The 21,501-nt window shown below is 37.9% G+C and overlaps 1 protein-coding gene across 2 annotated transcripts in view; it reads left to right on the top strand.

Annotated features, from left to right (window-relative positions):
* Positions 1-21,501, top strand: part of MAMDC2 (MAM domain containing 2) — a 74,816-nt gene that overhangs the window by 27,661 nt on the left and 25,654 nt on the right. For both annotated transcript variants that reach the window (XM_060762217.2, XM_060762216.2), the window contains exons 3-8: positions 7,958-8,232; positions 9,865-9,949; positions 11,056-11,193; positions 19,061-19,317; positions 19,561-19,654; positions 20,091-20,237. In XM_060762217.2, coding sequence (XP_060618200.2) covers positions 7,958-8,232; positions 9,865-9,949; positions 11,056-11,193; positions 19,061-19,317; positions 19,561-19,654; positions 20,091-20,237 — 996 coding nt within the window. The remainder of the gene's footprint in view (positions 1-7,957; positions 8,233-9,864; positions 9,950-11,055; positions 11,194-19,060; positions 19,318-19,560; positions 19,655-20,090; positions 20,238-21,501) is intronic.

The following is a 21,501-nucleotide window of genomic DNA, read 5'->3' on the forward strand; positions in this document are numbered from 1 at the left end:
ACAGTCCAAAAGATTAAGAGAAAAAAGGGATCAGGGAGAGGTTTCCCAAGGAAAACAGAATGCTTTTGCCATGGCTATTTGAATAAATATAGGGCCTTTGAAACTTAACTTTTACTGAGATCGACGTCTAGAATGGAGGAGCATCCTTGTCTTGAAATCATGGCATTATGTTCATGCTGAGATTCCTGTTTTTCCTGTTGTTTCTTGCCTTGGATCTATGTTCATGCCTTTGGTTTTAATTCCTCAAGTTAGTTCCTGAATCATTGTGGGACTTTGAATCTTTGGATTATTCTGTATTCACAGACACTACTTCCTGTGGATTCTGCCTTGGATTTTGGGGCATTCCTGCTTCATGAATTTGATGCTTGCTTTATGGCTCACTTTGTTTAACTGACTGTTTTATGGACAATATTCTATTATCCTTTTGAATTTCCTTTACCCTTTTGCTGAAGCTATTTTTATTCTTCAATAAACTGTTTGCTTATAAGAACTTTGGTGCTTATAAGAACTTTGGTGTGCATCCCCAGTCTTTGTGTGCGACACCTTACATAAAACTGCAAAACCAAAGTTGCTTTCTAGAATATTGTGGGGAATATTTTCAAGCTGTGCAAGGTTCTATCCATGGATGCAGCAACTGATTATGGAGGACTGACTACATGATGCACATGGTGTTCTGGTTCTCAAAATTAGCCTTCCGCCTACAATGTGAAGGTGAATACTATCCTTTGACCTGTACTAAATACTAGTACATGGAAAAGGAAGTGAACTCCCATCTTCTCCTTCCCCACAGGCACCATGGCAATCACAGGAATATTTGTGATTTCCTTGGAACTTTCCCCAGTGGTTGGGATCACATCAATGGTGAAACTCATTGTGGTGCTGAAGATTCACATCTGTGTGCAACTGATGGCTACAGGCACAAGCTTTACACTAATACTCAGATGACCATGGGCAAAGATGTGGGGGATGTGGACTGATGCTTGGGTATCAGAAAAATTCATGTGTGAACTGGACCTACTGGTTTCAAAGTTGGTTCCTGGGACAGATCTCTACTTCATTCTTGTCCTCTCCTTTTAATTTGCTGACTGTGTGCTTTTGGCTTAAGAGAACAGTTTCCCTGTTCAGACTTGGAGAAAACTGGAGCGTGCCTATGGTTTATGATTCCAGCTGTTTACATTAGTAGGAGCTTGCAGGCATTCTTAGTTTCCCCAAGTGATTTGTATTTGTTTGTTGTTTTAAATAGCCAATAAAACACATTAAAACAGTAATACTGTATCTAGTATTTATCTGTTCACAGTGATCATAGGTTTGTGGTTTTCTTACATATTTTATTAAATAAAATTAATAAAATGTGAGAAGTTTAATAAAATACATACTTTGTGATAAATCAAATATTGGTTTTTAAAATGCTGGGGATAGTTTCTGGGCACAATTGCGTTGGTTTTGACCAATAAAACCATTCACTGTTTGGATTTAGGTCAGTATGTTGTTAGCCTCCTTAAGTTCCACTGTTGTACTGGTTCCCAACCTTTTTTTGACCAGGGACCACTTTGACCACCGACCACTCTCCAACATTAATCCCAAAAGGGTAACAAATCGGTTTGTGGTCAACTTTGGATTTGGTTTGGTTATTTGGGATGCTGATTCAGAAAATGGCATTGGATAGACCACATCAGCTCTAGTTTCTGATACAGAACATATACCATCCAGCAGTCGCCATCTGCTTGCCCACAGAAAACCATATTTAATAATCTAGAGCTGATGCAGAAGTAGTAGTCTTAGTGACCACTGGTGGTTCACAGACCACAGGTTGGGAACCACTTCATTATTGGGAGAAAGATAAGATATAAATGAAAATGATAATAATAATAACAACAACCACAACAACAACAACAACTAGTAGGTGATATTTTAAATCAGTGGTTCTCAACCTGTGAGTCCCAGATGTTTTGGCCTTCAACTTCCAGAAATCCTAACAGACGGTTGTAGGCCAAAACATCTGGGGACCCACAGGTTGAGAACCACTGGTTTAAACACATGTGTTTTATTCATTTTATTTATCTCTTTTTTAAAAAAGACGTAAGTGTGCACTGATAGTTTTGAAGTTTGTGCTTTTAAACAAACAGACTTGGGGAATTAAAATTATTTTGATGCAGACATGGGAATGTATATGTTCATGCTCAAGGCATTAAAGTGCACAGTAATTACTGTGTCTCAGCAGTGTGCATAAAGTGTATCACTTTTTTGAGATTTATTCACCATGTAATCTTTTTATTTATGAGTAGCAGTATTTAAGTAATTTGACTGTTCAGCATGTGGGCTTTAGTGATTAGGAAGCAATATTTTAAGGGTCTTTCCCCATAATCTCGAATCACTGGAGGTTTTTACTGTGCAATTCTCTTGCCTCTGTCATGGATTTTACAAGAAATGCCTGATAATCAAATTTTACATTTGCAACCCTTTCATGTTTCCTTGCCACTTTTGTCATTTTCCTTTCCACAGAAAATTTGTATCTGATATCTTTATAAGCTTTTGACTGGCAATGCTAGGGTCTGCCCTTCTCAATGCAGAGGAGTTTTTATTTTGTAATGGTACTTAATAATGCTTCTTGATGCTCCTTTGATTTGACACTGTTGAATAAATGATGCTCCTTGATTATTGTTTTCTTTTAGCATTAAATAACAGATTATATAAACTGTCAGCCTTTCTAAATATCCAAAAGACAGCAGATCCCACCTGATCTTGGAAGGTAAGCCAGGTCAACTCTTGTTAGAGAACATCAACAAATACCAGGTGCTATAAGCTCTATGTCAGAGAAAGAAACTGTCCAAACCACTTCTGAGTATTACTTGCCTTTAAAAAACACTTGTAAAATGAATAGGGTTGCTAAAATAACATAAAGGGATGGCCAAACACGTTTTTTTTTTTACGTGTTAGGGGTGACATGAAAAACTGCAAGTTACTTCTGATATAAGAGAATTGGCTGTCTGCAAGGATGTTGCCCAGGGGACGTCCAGATGTTTTACCATCCTTGTGGGAGGCTTCTCTCATGTCCCTGCATGGGGAGCTGGAGCTCACAGAGGGAGCTCAACCCGCTCTCCTCAGATTCGAACCACTGACCTATTGGTTAGCAATCCTGCTGACACAAGGGTTTAACTCATTGCACCACCGGGAGCTCCTACAAACACATGTAAGCCATTTGGATGTTCTCATGTGTTTGCCTGCTGTGATGCAACTGTGACACTAGAGGCCATGCACCTAATATCTTTCTTTAAACAGACTAGTCGAGAAAGAACGAATATTAATTTCAAAAAAGTTAATGCATTATTGGAACTAGTTTCATCATCATTGTCTTTATGCTTGTTACTTGATGTATTACATGGTTTATAGGAATACGTCCACATGGATTCTTAGCTTCCCACTCATGTCTAAAAGTTGCCTTCCTTTAATGATGAAAGTAATGTTATGTTCAAGACATGCCACATTTAGGCTCCAGTTTAAATGAATGATTTTTCAAGATGGAAATGACTCCACTTCCCCATACACATTGTTGCTAGTCATCAGAGGAAAGGCACTCACTATTTTAAAACATTTTAGTGGTTCAGTCATTATAGTAATAATTCTACTGTTTTGGCATGTATATGTGCATTAAGCATTAAATTGAGTGTCCTGATAATAGCAAATATATTCATCTTACACTTTAAAAAGCAACATATATGTAGTTGTGGATTTTGTTGTGTGTCTTTAAGTCATTTCTGACTTATGAACCTTTCACAGAGTTTCTTGGCAAGAGTTGTTCAGGGAGGGCTTGCCTGTGTCTTCCTCTGAGATGGAGAGAATGTGGCTTGCATGAGGTCACTCAGTGGATTTCCATGGCTAAGCAAGGATTGAAATTCTCTGTTTTGGTTTAATAATTGAAGCCACGTTAATTTGCATTTGCTCTGGCTTAAGAGACAGATGGCATAGCCTGCTTTTAATTAAACATGCCATTGTGGTGTTGGCATTAAAATAGGATGAAACCTTTGATGACATATTCTGACAAATGGAATGGTATGAAATGGATTGTTTGCGTGCCGTAGTCTATGTATATTCAACCAAGCATTTAAATTAGGGCCCGGGAATAAGTGATCTACCATGTGCTCTTGCACTGCAGCTTGCATCAATCTAATAGTGAGGGATAATAGTTCCTGTTCATCAGCATCTGTAGGCCCACATGTTTTCTGTGTTTGAATTAATAAATACAATGTTCCCTTGCCCCCTTGCCACTTCGCGATTCGCTTTATGCGGACCCGACCTATTGTCATTTTTTCCTCTCTCCCCCCCCCCCCGAGCCATGCAGGGGAGAGGAGGAAGGAGGAGGAGGAGGGGAGGAGGAGCCGGGCCTCCTCCTCCTCACTGCCTGTGCTCCTGCCAGCTTCGGAGGCCCCTTGGGCACCGTTGATGGTGCTGCCAGGCTGGGATGAGGCCGTATTCCAGCCTGGATGCCTCAGTGGAGCCTCCTCCTCCTCGCTGCCTCTGCTGCTCTGGCCTTGGAGGCCCCTTGGGCACCATTGATGGCACTGCCAGGCTGGGCCAAGGCCTTCGCCCAGCCTGGCAGCGCCATCAACGATGCCCAAGGGGCCTCCGAAGCCAGCAGAAGCACAGGCGGCAAGGAGGAGGAGGCTGCTGCTGAGTGGGTGGAGTGTCCCTATTTCGTGAATTTTCACTTATCGCTCCTGGAACGGAACCCCATGATAACTGAGGGAACACTGTACTTCATTTGGTTATTTGAGATTTCTGTTTAGACAAGCTATGGTACTGTTGTCAGTGTAACAGAACCCTAGAATACAAGGACTTGAATCTACAGTTTGCTTGTATGGCTAAAAGAAAAATAGGATTACAGTAGAGTCTCACTTATCCAACCTTCGCTCATCCACATTCTGTATTATCAAATGCGTTCTGCGTCCTGCCCAGATACACAGCAATTGCAATACATTGCAATGTTTTGGTGCTAAATTCGTAAATAAAATAATTACTACATAATGTTACCATGTATCGAACTGCTTTTTCTGTCGGTTTGTTATAAAACATGATGTTTTGGTGCTTAATTTGTAAAATCATAATGTAATTTGACGGTTAATAGGCTTTTCCTTAATCACTCCTTATTATTGAACATTTTTGCTTATCCAACGTTTTGTTGGCCCATTTATGTTGGATAAGTGAGACTCTACTATTCTAACAAATAATTGCAACATGGTTTTGAAGCATAAACTGCATCAATAACCATATGTTGTTCTTGGATGAAAACATGATTATTTTGGAAGGATAATTTTGTTTTAAATTGATCATTAACTGGCTTTTTGTAAAGCAGTTAGATTTTTAAAAACTATTTACAAACTTTTAAGGGAAAAAACGTGGTGTTTGTCATTTTTCTACCTGGGGGTGTATCCCTTCCTAATTTAGGCTTTTAAGGTATACTTACATCCTATTCATTTTCATTCCATCACATTAGTTTATATAGCTAAGTTGAGGGTAGTTACGGTTTTGAGTGTACTTGGAAATTTATTTTTACAAATTTGCAGGAGTTTGACTCAGATATGAAGATGACTGAAAAATATGAAGACCACAGAAAAATGTTTTCATGCTGTAGTGTCCCACCTGAAGAAACAAGATAATATTTATTTCTGTAAGGAAATCCAAGTATGCAGAAGAATTCAAAACAATATTCTTGTTTATACTCACACTATAAAATTTATAAAATATGTCTTGTAAACATGATTCCCTGTTGTGGTGTGTGTTATAATATATGTGTTGTGTAGTTGATTCTGGCGTGCCTTGAAACTAAAGGGATTAGTTGGCAACTATCCTGAATGAGCCGTCTGCCAGTGAAAAACAAAAATATGTTTCTCTTTGGTATAGGATGTATGTTCTCCCCAGTGACCCATTGCCCTAATTGTATTGGAAAGAGAACACAGTGAATGAAGTAAATGTTGCAGAAGTGTGGCTTGTTAAGGCTGCGCGACTAGTGATGTTTCTACCATTTAATCCATGTTTTTGTACCGTTTTCTTTCATTCGGATGGAACGATACAATAAACCTCCTTCTGGTACAAAAATAACCACGAATTGAAAAGAAAGTTTGAACAGTAACTGTTTGTGTGTGTGCTTATTGTGAACACAGTTTAATTTTTTTATTAATCCCCAGCAAACAAAAAGTAAACCCTCATTTACTCTCCTGTTCCAGGAGGTCATCACTCTTCCTTATCTGCAAATGGGAAGATTTGCAGATAATTGCAAGGCATCCTTAGAATGCCTTGCAACGTGTGCGCGTAGCTCCTCCTCCCTCTTCCTTGGCTCTTGCAGCTACCCTGGCATTGCCTTGGGTCATGGCTGCCTGTTGCTGTTGCTGCCTCCATCTCTCATGCAAGGAAGTTGTCTCCAGCCCCTCCCTCTTCCACCTTTGCATCTCTTACTCTAGAGTAAGCCAGGCAGCAGCAGCAGCAGTAACAACGAGCCAAGGCACCGAGGTCAGCTCCAAGAACCAAGGAAGAGAGGGTAAGAGGTGCAAAGGAGGAAGCAGGAAGGGACTGGAGGCGCCTTGCTTGCATGAGAGAACAAGAGAGGAGGAAGGTGCCCAGTACAGCAGCAACAAGGACCCAAGGCAGCAGCTCTCCAAGACAAACCATGCCATTGCCAAAAATGATGGGAAGGGGAGGGGAATCCCCACCATTGCTGCCAATGTGGGGATTCTCCTCCCCTTCCCATCATTTGACTCGGGGCTGGCCAATGCGCTCTGTGTGTGCTGTGTGTGGAGCATCATTTGGAAGAAATGTTGCTCTCACTGCCCTGCCTCCCTCTGTGTGCTGCTCCTGGAGAAGTTAGAGGGCAGGGCCAGAGGGGGGAAAGAGGGAATGTTTTTAAGGAGATTTTATTTACAGAAAGAAAAAAAATCCCTAAAAATCAAGGGATAACCCAAATGTTATAAATCGTGGTGGGCTAAAGGTGGTAGATGTGCCCTCCATGTGTGGTTGTTTTCACCCCTCTAGCCCTAAAAGCCCGTGAAGGCCGCCCATGTTGACCAGTGGTCCAAAAAAAATTGTTCTTTTGAACCCAGAACAAAAAAGCTCTCTCAGAAAGGTGCCCGTTTTCAGGAGAGGTGCTAGAAAATGAAAACAGGGCCTTATGAATGAAACAAACAGAAACTGATAGCGATTCTATACAAATGCACAAGACTATGCATGACACCTGGCTCCTTTTTGTCTTGGTCCTCCTCTGAAAATACTTGTGTAGTGTGAGTTTACACACCTTTACTGTGAAAGAATCTGCATTAAATTAAGTAGAAATCACCATCCATAAACAAACAAAAGTACAATTAATAACTTTTGTAAACATTTCTGTATTATATATATTCTCAGTCACCCATGGGCTGAGAAAGGCAGTATATAAATACTATCTATCTATCTATCTATCTATCTATAACATTTGGGTAGGAACACTATGTGTATGTATTTCTCAGACCTGCCTGTAGATTGCAATATTTTTGGGAAATGGTTTTATTGTTGCGTTGAGTGATATCTTTGATTTATCCCTGACTTTTTTTCTACTTGGGATATGACTGTATTAAGTGGCCTTAGTCACACGGGCCAAATGAGTTGGGACAGTGGTGAATTAACATCATGGCATCCACATGATGCAAGTGGTCCCCATGTTTCATATGGATGCTATGGGGTTCATTCACCACCATCCCAACTCATTCAAAGCATGTAAATGGACCCTAAATATCTTTTACAATGCTTGGGAGAAATACATTATAACCAACCTTATTTCCTATGGTCTCTTCCAGATGTTATGGGTTGCAGCTCCTAAAATCTCTGACCACTTAGAAATATCTGAAGAGGACTATTTCAGTCATAATGCAAAATTATATGAATTCCACATAGTTTTCCAGGTAATAATGCAATCTTCTTTGTGTTTTTCCAGGTCATTACATTTCTGTGGATACCTCACAAGGTACAGATGGTGACTCAGCTGTATTACTTAGTCCTGAACTCTCTACAGAAGAATGGAGCTGCATTAGACTTATATACCAAATTGACACATCTTCAGCAGAGTTAGCAGCAGATGCTACCACTTTAAACGTGTACCTCAGGGTGGAAGGGGAAAGTTTTGATCATTTACTTTGGACAACTACTGAACCCTCAGAGAGCTGGCTCATTACTAGTCTTGATATACGTAATAGTACTGACAAGTACAGGGTAAGCAGAATTTTGGAACAAAGTACATCATTTAGTCAATTTGAGCTTCTGATCAATTTTATATTGATGTTATTCCTTTCATCCAATGATATTTAAATATATGAACTAAGGCTAATACCTCTGTAGTCTTTGTTACTTCAGTTACACATACAAGAGGGGCAATTTTTGAAGAGCAGTTGAAGATATGTTGGCAAATGTATGTGTATTTTGGTCTTATGCTTAAGGTTGTATTTATCTTCTTTGCTGTAAAAATGTAGTGAACGGGAACACCTTGAGTAGTTGCAACTTTTTTCAGGCATTTGTGAAACGAATGTGGAGAGGGGCAGGATGGCATTGCCAGCATATGAGTGTTCATTACAATATATTCAGAGATTTCTCATGCATACAGCTATGCACATAGGGATTTCCTTCAGATGTTCTAACTAATGTCCCGCCCCCCCTCTCTCTATGAAATGATATATTTAAATATATGAAATAATATATTTAAATATATAAAATATTTCATATAAATATATGAAATACAGCTAATACTTCTGTAGTCTTCGTTACTTCAGTTAGACATACATGGTATTGCCAGCATATGTGTGTACATTACAATGTAGTTGGAGATTCTTCATGCATACAGTTGTGCAAATGGGGATTTCCATCAGATGTTCTAATGACTGTGTCTCAAAATGGATGGATACTTCTGTCTACCTCTTATGTTCATTGTATAAAGATTTGAAAAGAGCTATACAATGTATTTGCATCTTTTGCCTTTCTTAGCAAAACTTGTCAAGAAGTTGCAGTATCCATCAAGGAGGTTGTTCACAGGAACATAAGCAGAGATTCCTTTCCAGCATGATATTTGTAATCAGCATTTATATATAACCCACAAGTCTTTACATCATGAACCTTATTCTGTTTTGTGCTCCCAAGATTTTGAAACAGCAGATTTTCCTAATTCCTTTCCCTCTTTCTCTGAAATCAAATTTTAAAATATTGTAAACTACCGCTTTTCTATTGGAGATATATCACACATGGCATATCAGTTTATGAGACCATGAGTAGAGGGGCTACATAATGGATTTCTATGCATGAAACCATAAGGTTATTTGTATTGTCAAAGGCTTTCATAACCGGAGTCACTGGGTTGCTGTGAGTTTCCGAGCTTTATGGCTATGTTCCAGAAGCATTATCTCCTGACATTTCACCCACATCTATGGCAGGCATCCTCAGAGGTTGAGGGGTCTGTTGGAAACTAGACAAGTGAGGTCTATATAGCTGTGGAATGTCCAGGGTGGGAGAAAAACCTCTTGTCTGCTTGACTCCTCAACCTCTACATGCTGCCCTACATGTGGGTGAAATGTTAGGAGAGAATGCTTCTGGAATATGTTCATACAGCTGGAAAACTCACAGCAACCCATGAGGTTATTATTATTACCTCTCTATGTCTCTCGTGTTGATGTATACACACACACTGGACACATATTTTGGATCTCTGCAACCTGGAGAAAATCAGCAAACCCCTTCTGTATGTTTTCTTCAAGAGAATTTACAACTCCTACAACTTAACATTGTTTCATTTTCACAAATCTTGAGAAAGAAAATCTAGTACCTAACATTTCTCTCTCTCTTTGGTTTCTTTTGCAGATTGTATTAGAAGGTGTGTTGGGAAGAGATATTTTTGCCAGCGTAGCAATTTTTGAAATTAAAATTACTACCGGCTACTGCATAGGTAGGTTGCTTGTTGTAATATTTGCCTATATATTTGTGTTTAATTGTGAAACTACTTTAAAAAAGAATGCTAGTGCAGATATGAACTTAGACAAAAAAATCAAGAAATTTTATTTAACTACTTAGCTACGGCTGCGAGAATAACATATGCAAGAAACAAACATATGGAAGAAATCCCAACAAAAGAAGAATGGTTATTGAAAATGGTAGACATAATGAGCATGGACAATTTAACACAACATTTGAAGAAATACCAAGGCACGACAAACAGAACAACTGATTGGACCTTATTCAAAGACTATCTTAAAGCATGAAAAAAAATGAAAACGATAATATAATATTAAGAAGAAAGAAAAAATGTTTTGATCAATACAAAGAGATGGAGTAAAATACGCTAAGAAACAGACTAAATACCTGAATTAAAGAGTCTGGAAGCCAGCAACACCCCCTTCTACTTTTTTCTTTTCTTTTTTTTCCTTTTTCTTTCTTTTTTCTTCCATTTTTTCCCTACATCCTGAGCTCACGAGAGCCTTCTATCTTTTGTAAAAAGTTTTTCTTTTTGCTTAATAAAAACCATTTGGGAAAAAGAACACTAGTACATATTGATATAATATTAATACACTTATCCACAAGTATTCTAGGAGTCTATTATACTGTTTTTTAAAAATAATAGCAATACTATTTTTAAGACCCTTAAGCCAAAGGCCCTACAACACACATTTTATTAGTTTTAATCAGAGCAAGTGTTATATTTATGCATATTCAATAAGTCTGATCTAGTTGAGATTAACAATAGGATTCAAGTCTTAGATCCTTGTACTTACATAAAAGTCTTGGCTGCTACTACCTCATCTTTTATACTCAATATCTACTGACAGTTTGGTTGTTAGTTGAAAAGGTGGGTGATGATGAAAACAGGTAAGAAGGTGGACGGTTATAGGTTGATTATTTTTCTGAATAAAGTATAATTATTGTGTACTAATGATTACATTTTAAATGATTAAGTATACTGAACTGACTGTGGAAAATACTCCAGTTGTTTAGCAGTGGTGTAATATTTATGGACTGTTTTCTCAAAGACTCAATTATCCTCTTTACAAATTTTAGAATGTAATTTTGAAGAGAACCATCTGTGTGGTTATATGAACCGCTGGAACCCCAATGTGAACTGGTTTGTTGGTGGAGGAAACATTGGAAATTCTCAGTCCATCCTTCCAAGAGATCACACGCTTAATGATGAATTTGGTAAGCAAGAGTTACTCAAAAAGATGCAACAAAGAGAGAAGTTAGTATTAAATGAGAAAAGTGTGACATCTGTTTATTTTATTTAGATAATTTTTACCCCAGTCTTCAGCCAGAAAGGCACTCAGTGGCTTACACAACGTTAATTTGCCCTCAGGTTTACAATCTACATAAGAGAAATAAGATATAATACACAAGACACATATAGTGGAATGTCAGATATTACACTTGGCCTTCAGCATTTGCTGGTGTTAGAGGTACATGATCTCCACAAAGTAGAAAAATAAGACCCCCCCCCTATATTTTTTAACCTGAGAGAATACATCTCTATGTCCTCTATCCTCCACTGGGTGGCTTAGAGCAGTGTTTCTCAACTTTCCTAATGCCGAAAACCCTTAATAAGTTCCTCATGTTATGGTGACCCCCAACCGTAAAGTTATTTTCGTTGCTACTTCATAACTGTAATTTTGCTACTGTTATGAATTGTAATACATATCTGATATGCAGGATGTATTTTCATTCACTGGACCAAATTTGGCACAAATACCTCATATGACCAAATTTGAATACTGTTGGTGTTGGGGGAAGGGGATTGATTTTTTCATTTGGGAGTTGTAGTTGCTGGGATTTATAGTTAACCTACAATCAAAGAGTATTCTGAACTTCACAAATGATGGCATTGAACCAAACTTGGCACACAGAACTCCCATGACCAACAGAAAATACTGGAAGGGTTTGTGGGCATTGAACTTAAGTTTTGGAGTTGTAGTTCACCTACCTCCAGAGAGCACTGTGGACTTAAACAATTATGGATCTGGATCAAAGTTGGCACGAATACTCAATATGCCCAAATGTGAACTCTGGTGGAGTTTGGGGAAAATAGACCTTGACATTTGGAAGTTGTAAATGCTGGGATTTATAGTTAATCTACAAAGAGCATTCTGAATTCCATGAGCAGTAGAATTGGGCCAAACTTCCCAGAATCCCATGACCAACAGAAAATACTGTGTTTTCTGATGGTCCTTGGCGACCCCCCCTCCGGGGGTCTTGACCCCCTTCCAGGTTGAGAAACGCTAGCCTAAAGATTCTTAGAGTGCATATTAATCAAACCTGCAAATAAATCTGCAAAAATTAAACCCACAAGCCTAACTTACATTTAAAAGCATTTTCATTCATAACTTCATCGGATGGAGGGCTTTTTAAAATGAGTTGTCACATTAGAATACAAGTATACCATGAATGACTTTTTAAAGAATTACATAGTGCAGAATTTAGAAAATGTACTTGAAGAAAGAAAAGATGGGAAACTGAAAACTGAATCCATTAATAGCATTTTTAACACAAAGAGGGCATCTCTCTCTCTCTCTCTCTCTCTCTCAAAAAACGCCAACATCCAGACGTTGTTCCAAGAACAATTTCTCCATAATATTATCAGCAATTTATCCTAGAGCAATGGACATGAATAAAATTAAACTCAAATTATCTTAATTTCTGATGAGAACAATAATTCCATTATTAGCTTTCTTCTTTATAATGAAATATGTACCTTCTCTTACAACATTATTAAAAAAATGCTAAAGGTGCTGTTTTAAGAAATACTAGAGTGTAAAACCCACCAATTTATTTTATTGGGAGCATCTGGTTATTGAACCCCATGAAGTGTATTGCACATTCTTGTTTTGGGGAGTTTTTGAGAAGATATTTATATGAGGAGGTTTATTCAAAAAGAGATACAACTCTGCTTTTTCAGTGAGGTGTCCATTCAGGTCCTACTACAGATGCATACAATATGATCTCTGCATCTAGGGGAGATATGTTCCTGAACTTCAAATGGATATACAAAGCTATGGATAATAGCAACACCTATTGAAATTAAGATTCCACAGAGTCACTATGGAAAACCTAGAAAATGCCGAGAGAGGACATATTGGGTGTGGATTAACTAAACAACAGGTGATCATGACCTTACGGGTTGGAGCCAACCTCCCATGGCTAGGATTAAGACATGCATGGCTGGAGAAGGCATATGAAGGTGATTTTCACAAATCCCTTCTCTCTTCAGTGCAGGATCCCATACTGTTGTGGGGGATCCCTTGACCCTTTAAAGCACATTTGGGGCAGAAGGGAATATCTGGATCCAACCACATATCCTTTGGATAAATGAATCAAAATAAATAATATGTCCCTCGGGGAGATAGGGCAGGATAAAAACAAAATATTATTATTATTATTATTATTATTATTAAAAGATAATTTTAAATTTATTTAATTGAAAAAGAGGAATATTAAAATGCTATTCTCTTATATATATATATATATATATATATATATATATATATATATAAAACTTTTTCTCTTGATTTTTTTTTCTTCTCACAAGTATTAAAAGCAAAGTATTTTTCTTCAGAAGGGAGGCATCTACTAAGAGATCATAATAGTGTTTGTACTAAGGTCATGTACACAATATAAAATTAGTGTCTAGTATTTGTAATGATCAAGGGAATATTTGGATATCTTGCATCCCAATTTAGAAGCGAATTCTTTCAAAAACCATATATTTTCTCCTTCAAAAGATTATATTCCTGGTAAAGTTTGTGCCCTCAGTATTTTTTTGCGAAGCAAGGATTAGATGGATTCCTAAAGTCTGAATTAGAAGACTCTTGGGGGATGTTAAACCACAAAGTGTTATATTTGTGCACTGGAAAGATTGAGCGCAACAGATGCATTTGGCTCTCAAATGAAAGCTGATGTCAAATCCAGACTTTGCTTATTTCCATGGCTTTAAAAAATACAATAAAAATTGAGCTTCTCACTTTTGACTGGAAAGCTGTTTAGATCTGATATAATCTGATTTTAGGATTATTTTTTCAGGAGTGGGGTTCCCTGCAGTGTTTGGAAAGGTAGCTCTTGGCAGCCGGGTGTCTCTGCCCGGTCCTCGTCTCAGCCCAGAGATGTGGTGGGCCTCCATATCCCCAGGCTGAGAGGAAAAGTAGACATGTGAGAGAAGAAGGAAACATGCAAGAGGAGAATTATTTATTTATTTACAGTATTTGTATACCGCTTTTCTCACCCTGAGGGGGACTCAAAGCAGTTTACACATAAGTAATGGCAAAATTCAATGCCAGTACAAACAATTACAATTATACACTACAATTAGACATAAATCAAGTTAAAAACAGTACACCCACAAGCAATAAAACGGACAAATAAAAGAGACACATGAAAAAAAAAGACCTTGGGAGTCTTTGTGTACAACAAGTTAAACATGAGCCAACATGATGCGGTGGCAAAAAAGGCAATGGGATTTTGGCCTGCATCAATAGGAGTGTAGTGTCTAGATCCAGGGAAGTCATGCTACCTTTCTATTCTGCCTTGGTTAGAACACATCTGGAATACTGTGTCCAATTCTGGGTACCATAATTGGAGAGAGATGCTGACAAGCTGGAATGTGTCCAGAGGAAGGCAACTAAAATGATCAAGGGTCTGGAGAACAAGCCCTACGAGGAGCGGCTTAAAGAGCTGGGCATGTTTAGCCTACAGAAGAGAAGACTAAGAGGAGATATGATAGCCATTTATAAATATGTGAGAGGAAGTCATAGGGAGGAGGGAGCAAGCTTGTTTTCTGCTGCCCTGGAAACTAGGACACGGAGCAATGGCTTCAAACTACAAGAAAGGAGATTCCACCTGAACATTAGGAAGAACTTCCTAATTGTGAGAGCTGTTCAGCAGTGGAACTCTCTAGCACAAAATGTGGTGGAGGCTCCTTCTATGGAGGCTTTCAAATGGAGACTGGATGGCCATCTGTCAGGGGTGCTTTGAACATGATTGTCCTGCTTCTTGGCAGGGGGTTGGACTGGATGGCCCATGCAGTCCCTTCCAACTCTATGAATCTATGATTCAATGAGAGGAAAAGGAGATATGTAGCTGCCAAGAGCTCTGGAGAGCTCTCAGCATCTGTGTGTCTCTGTCCCGGCACACCTTTTAGCCTGGAGATGTGGTGGGCCATCACATCTGCATGTTGAGAGGAGGACTGAGGCAGACACGGGGCGGGGAAAAGAGCCCAAGGGCTACGTCCGGCCCACAGGCCTGTGTTTACCCACGCCTGGTATAGTGGATAGAAAGTTACCACAGTTAATTGTTTTTTGTTAATACAACTATGTGAGAAAGAGTGCCTCATTAAAAACAGTGCAGAGTTAGCATAACTGTAGTTGTGTACGTTCAGGTTGTCTTCCAGCTTATGGTGACTCTAAGATGAATCTATAATGTTTTTTTCTTGACAAGATTTGTTCAGTAGATGCATTTCTGTGAGAATGAAAGAGTGCACTAAGGACCCAAAAGATAATTTGTTGTGAACGGGACATAAGAAAATAATAATCCAACTATAAATTATAAGCTCTTGAAAAATTTTCTCCTGCTGAGTCAGCGTGAAGAGTTCACAATTCCTTAAATGTCTTCAAAACATCAGGAGGATAAACATGAATAGCAATGTTTGGTGCACGCTTGTGATTATGATGTAGTTCCAAGAAAGATTATTAAAATTAAGTGTGGACAACTTCGTTGAGTCTGGGAGTACAGTTTTTGAGGGCCCAAGTAGTAGTGTTTTTTTTTTTTTATATAAAATTCAAGAATGGTATCACTGTAAATATAGCTAAACAGATAGAAAGTATCAGAGGTATCTATAAAGAAAAAAGCTGTGCTACAAGTATGGAATCAGATGAATGATTTTTGAGTAGCAGATGTGAAGAGACAAAAAGAAAGAAAAAGTGACAATCATACTTATAATAAGAATTCTTACAACTTGAATATTTTAGTAGAAAAACAACTTCTAAAAGGATTTTTAAATTAAACAGGAAGTGGCTTTTAAACGACCTTAAAGTACTCACCTTCCACACTATAAAATATTTCTGTGTAGTTGTTATAAATAGTGACATTTATCTCCTGATGACAATGAAAGCTGACATAGATAATTTATTTAATTTGTTTAGACATGTAGAATTATTTGATATTGTGTCCAAATAGATCACGAGTGGAAATCCTTTCTCTCAAGTAGAAGGGCATCTTTTAATTATAGAAGATACCAGACCTCACAAATTTCTAAGAACTTATTTTATTTATTTATTTAAAACATTTATATTCTGCCCTTCTCACCCCGCAGGGGACGCAGGGCGGAGCACAACATATATATGGCAAAAATTCAATGCCGGGATATAAAACCATAAAAATATACAAACATTAAAATCACTTATATCCACATTAAAAGTTACTTAAAAACCATCTCAGGACACCATTTCGCATCATTGCACTGCCCCAAAGGCTTGGTCCCATAGTCAGTCTTCACCACGTGATCTAATATTGCCAGGAAGGGACCTGTTCTAGTCAAATCCAGATCCTTGAGTATGAAATATCCACTCAAAATAGAAACTGTAAAGGTTACATATTTCAAAGACATGACTATGTTAGTCTGAACCAGTATCCAAAAGGATCTTGTAAATCTTTGAAACTATGTGCCAGAAAGAAAGCTTATGCTACCAACATCTTTCCTTCAGTTATCTCAAAGGTGTAACAAGAGCCCTTTGCATGTAAGAGATAAATATATAAAAGATGCATGCATTAAATGGGGTCAGTTTCCCAAACACAGCATGTAAATTTTACAAAGGGAAAAGATGTGATTTAAACCTGACTTCGGTTCTCATAACAGATGCAATATAACTGTATTTTATACATGATAGCGGTGTTGAGCCTTATCTGGTGAAATCTCTAAATTCGTAATAGGCCTTAATAGAATTTCTATAGTGAGAGAAGAGTTTTAATTTCCAGCTTCTAGTCTTTCTTCATAACTAGTAGAGGCAGAAGAACTTGTGCAAATGAAGCAAATATATACAACTTTTCTGAAATTACATACTTAATGCAAATCCCATTCAACTCATTTCATTTTATATAAACATGTGCATGTATTTAAAATTGTTCCAAGTTCAGTTGAAACATTTCAATTTTTTTGCACCACCAAAAAGGAGGGCTAATAATTAATGACCTGTAGAAAAATAATTACTCTTCTCTTTGAAAAAGTTTGCTCTCTATAATTCAACCTTGTTGTTATTGTTGTTATGGTTTATTCATTCAGTCGCTTCTGACTCTTCATGACCTCATGGACCAGCCCATGCCAGAGCTCCCTGTTGGCTGTCACCACCCCCAGCTCCTTCAAAGTCAAGCCAGTCACTTCAAGGATACCATCCATCCATCTTGTCCTTGGCCGTCCCCTCTTCCTTTTTCCTTCCATTTTCCCAATCATCATAGTCTTCTCTGAGCTTTCCTGTCTTCTCATTATGTGGTCAGAGTACTTCATCTTGGCATCTAATATCCTTCCCTTCAAGGAGCAGTCAGGCAATATTTACTGGAGTATGGACTGGTTTAATTTAACCTAGATTTTGCTAATTATTAGCACTAAAAAAGGAAACAATTTTCAGAACAAATCATGGTCAACATGAAAACTACTGGAGGTGAATGAAGAAGGAGGAATTTGCCAGGGCCATAAAGGAGGTGTTAACTGTCAAGCCAAGTTTTTCTCAGAACCCAAGGTGGAAATGCCCAATAATTAAAGTGAACAGTTTGAAAAACTCCAGCCTGTTATGGCAGCTAGTATTGTAAAATGCTCCTCCCTAGCAACACATAAACCAACACAAACATGTTTAACTATGAAATGTCTTTTCTCTTTCAGTATTTTGAGCCACATTTTATTACATGCACTGATGTGACCAATCTTTGTTTTTTCTCTCAATTTCCTTATGATTTAATTTATTTGTTTTAAAGAGATACTGTATATTCTCCCTGGCCTGAATAGTTCTGGCATACCCTATAATGTGGTCACATCATGCAATATTGGCAAAGCTAGTGATAGATTTGTAGAAGATTCAGAAAGGAATTCCCCTGCTATGTCAAAATAAAGTACAGGCAATCCCCAACTATGTGAGTTAGAACAGGCACATTTTTAAGTGTAACTCTAGCTATGTATGTATGTATGTATGTGTATATATGTGTGTGTGTTTTGGATAGCATAGGGGAGGGTTAACACCCCTGTGATGTTTGTTTTGCTGTCTATACTGCTGTTCGGAATATTTCACCTCACTTTCTGTCTCTGTTATAATTGGATTTTGAAACATTTGGCTTCTTGTGGAAACAAGGATTGGTGATACAGCTTCAGTGGAGATACCTTTTCCCCATAATGACACTTTCAGGAGTGAATTTCCCTTCTGAGGGGTATATTTCTCTCTTTTCCTGTTGTCTCACCCCCATTCTTAACTATAAGTCATTTGTAAGTTGGATGTTTGTAACTTGGGGACTGCGTGTATTGGATATTCTTCATAATTTAAGTTGCTCATTTATTTGACATGGCTTTCACAATGATTTACAATAGATTAACGAGGGGGAAGAAGAGAGCATAATGGCATAATGGTTTGAGTGTTGGACTAGGACTCTGGAAGGCCAGGGCTTGTATCCTTACTTGACCATAGAAACCGTCTGGGTGACCTTGACCACTAGTCTCAGAGGAAGTAAATGGCAAATCCTCTCTGAATAAATCTTGCCAAGAAAACCTGAATGATAGGCTTGAAAATGACTTGAAGGCACCCAACAACAACAGAGGAAAGAATACAAGAAGGATAGTTTTGATTTGTTGCTTTTCTTATCCTGGTTTTGGTAGAAAACCATATTCAAAAAGAGAAAAGAAGTTTTCTAATCTTATTAATGCAGGCATTTTTAAGAAGCTCGCGGCTGTGTAGTCAGAATTTATTATATAAATGTTGTGCATCAAATACCTACTCCACTTTATAGAAGCCATAACTTTGTGGATTAACAAAACTATCTTATTTTTAAGGCCACTACATGTATGTGGACTCTCTCTATGTCAAGCATTTCCAGGAAGTGGCTCAGCTGGTCTCCCCCAGAACAACGGCTCCTATGTCGGGCTGTTTGTCCTTTTATTACCAAGTGCAGCAGGATAATGGCATTGTTTTCACCATCTACATGAGAGATGTAAATGGCTTTTATGAAGAGCTTTGGAAAGCAGGCAGCACCATGAAGAATGGCTGGGTTTTAAGAGAAGTTGATTTCATTGCTCCATACCCAATGGAGGTAAGGTCATCAGATTTGTAGGTTTTCATGTCAGATGGTTTGTCAGTAATATGGTCTGAAAATGATGTTTCTTAATGATTAATTTTTAAAAGAATTCTGATATTATCAGAACCAAAATTTGCACTTGTGGGTAATAATTGGAAACCAAAACATGATGGGAACACATTGAAATGTGTTATGTATGTTGTAATGAAATAAACATGATACAGCAATGAAATAACTGTGCATGTATTTTGTTCCCAGCTTATTTTTGAAGTTGCTTTTAATAGTGCCAAAGGGGGATATATTGCTCTGGATGACATTTCGTACTCTCCCGTTTTCTGTAGCAATCAGACAGGTATGACATTCCTCATGCACTCCTATTTACTTATTTGTTTACTTGTTTCTGGTCTGGTTTGTTGTGTGAATTTGAATATGCTATACTAAATTGCATCCTAGTCAATGCAACCATTCTCAGTACTTAAAATATCCAGTTGCTCTGCTGGTCTGATGAACAGACATGTGTGTTTTGACAGGTGAATATTTTTCTTGTGCAGTCATGATATACTTACCTGTTAGCAACTGACCAGTTAGCAATCAGCAATTTTCTCATTTGTTTTTATTTGTTTTTGCTACATCAGTGTTTGCCATTTTTAAGCCACCTTGAGTCCCACTTGGGGTAGAGAAAAGGAGGGATATAAATAAGGTAAATAAATAAAAAATAAATTTCCTGCTAACCACAAATATTTTTCTCTCCTTCTTCTCTTGCTTTATCTCTTTCTGCTACATCTCAGAAATTTCCTTCAGTCCTATACAGGCAAGCTGCAATTTTGAGGATGATCTTTGCAACTTTTACCAAGATCACATGGATGGCCCTGGGTGGAGCAGGGTGAAAGTAAAGCCTAATGCATACAGACCAGGTGACCATACAACTGGCATGGGTAAGCAGAAAAGCCTCCTCGCGAGAATTAAAAGTCATACAGACCAATAAACTTCCTGAATATTTCAGATCAGATCTCAGTTACCAAAACAAGCGTAATGGGAAACTGGAACACCCCCGAATTTTCCCAACAGGACTTTAGAGAAGAATCCCAGTTGTGTTGAGGTCACTCAACCAAAGTTATAATGAGAAAGGAACCTTGTAATTTTCTTGACCTTCTCTACCCTTACAATGAAAAAGCATTTCATGCTAAATCTTTTCATTGATGATATACACACCTTGAAAGTACAGTCATACACTGATTTTTTCACTTACTGTGCATAAGAAAGGAATAATGAATCTTAAAAAATGCAACACTGTGTTCTGGTGAAACACCCATATTTTTTTAAAACAGCTGAAGCTATTCAAAATGCTTTCTGATTGGAGAATTGTATTCTTTGCTGCTTCCAGGAAAATTACAGTATTAAGGAACTGGCAGGAAGATGGGGACCATGTGGCCTGAAATGCCACTTCTATTGTCCCTTTCCATAGGCTATAGCAGATAAGGCTTATGAATTGCAGTCCAAAAGCATCTTGGTGGTCACAAGTTTCCTACTTCGACCTATATAGGGATTCAAAAGTGAATGATTACGTTTTTCGCAAGTCCACCTAGCACATTCATGGCACAGTTTAGGACTTTCTGGTTCAAGTCGAAAATTCATTAGTGCTCATTCATTACTGGTGAGGTAAATAACTGCTGTTTTATTTATTTACTTATTTTTGTACAAAAGCTCTTGCTTTGGGTGTTAGGTAACTTAACTGGATGGGCTACTCACAATCAATTTGATGTGCATGGAAGACAGCGCCCAAATTGGATTTAATCCTCTTCTGGACTCTTGGACCAGTTCTTAAACACACTTCTGGAATGAGCTTTGTGTATTCCAAGTAGACTGGAATGTACTTAGTCCTAATCTTTTTTTATACTGGCTTTTAAAGCACTTCACTGGGTGTGTTGCAATAACAGATTCCCAGATTAGTTTAGTGTTTACACCTTATTTTTTCAGGTATTTAATATTTAATGTTTATTTTACTTAAGTGATATTTGTCTTTACTGTTCTACTGTAGCACAAATCCTATGCAAAATCATACTACATATTTTTGACATTAATATTGAAATCTGAAATATATACAGAAAATCTATGCATCCAGTCTCCTGTGTAGAATGGATGTATAGCTGCTTCAGCTTATAAAACTCAAAATAGCTTTTCTAATTAAAGAGGAAGGGG

The sequence above is a fragment of the Anolis sagrei genome, chromosome 2, assembly GCF_037176765.1.
Source record: "Anolis sagrei isolate rAnoSag1 chromosome 2, rAnoSag1.mat, whole genome shotgun sequence".
Classification (NCBI taxonomy): domain Eukaryota; kingdom Metazoa; phylum Chordata; class Lepidosauria; order Squamata; family Dactyloidae; genus Anolis; species Anolis sagrei.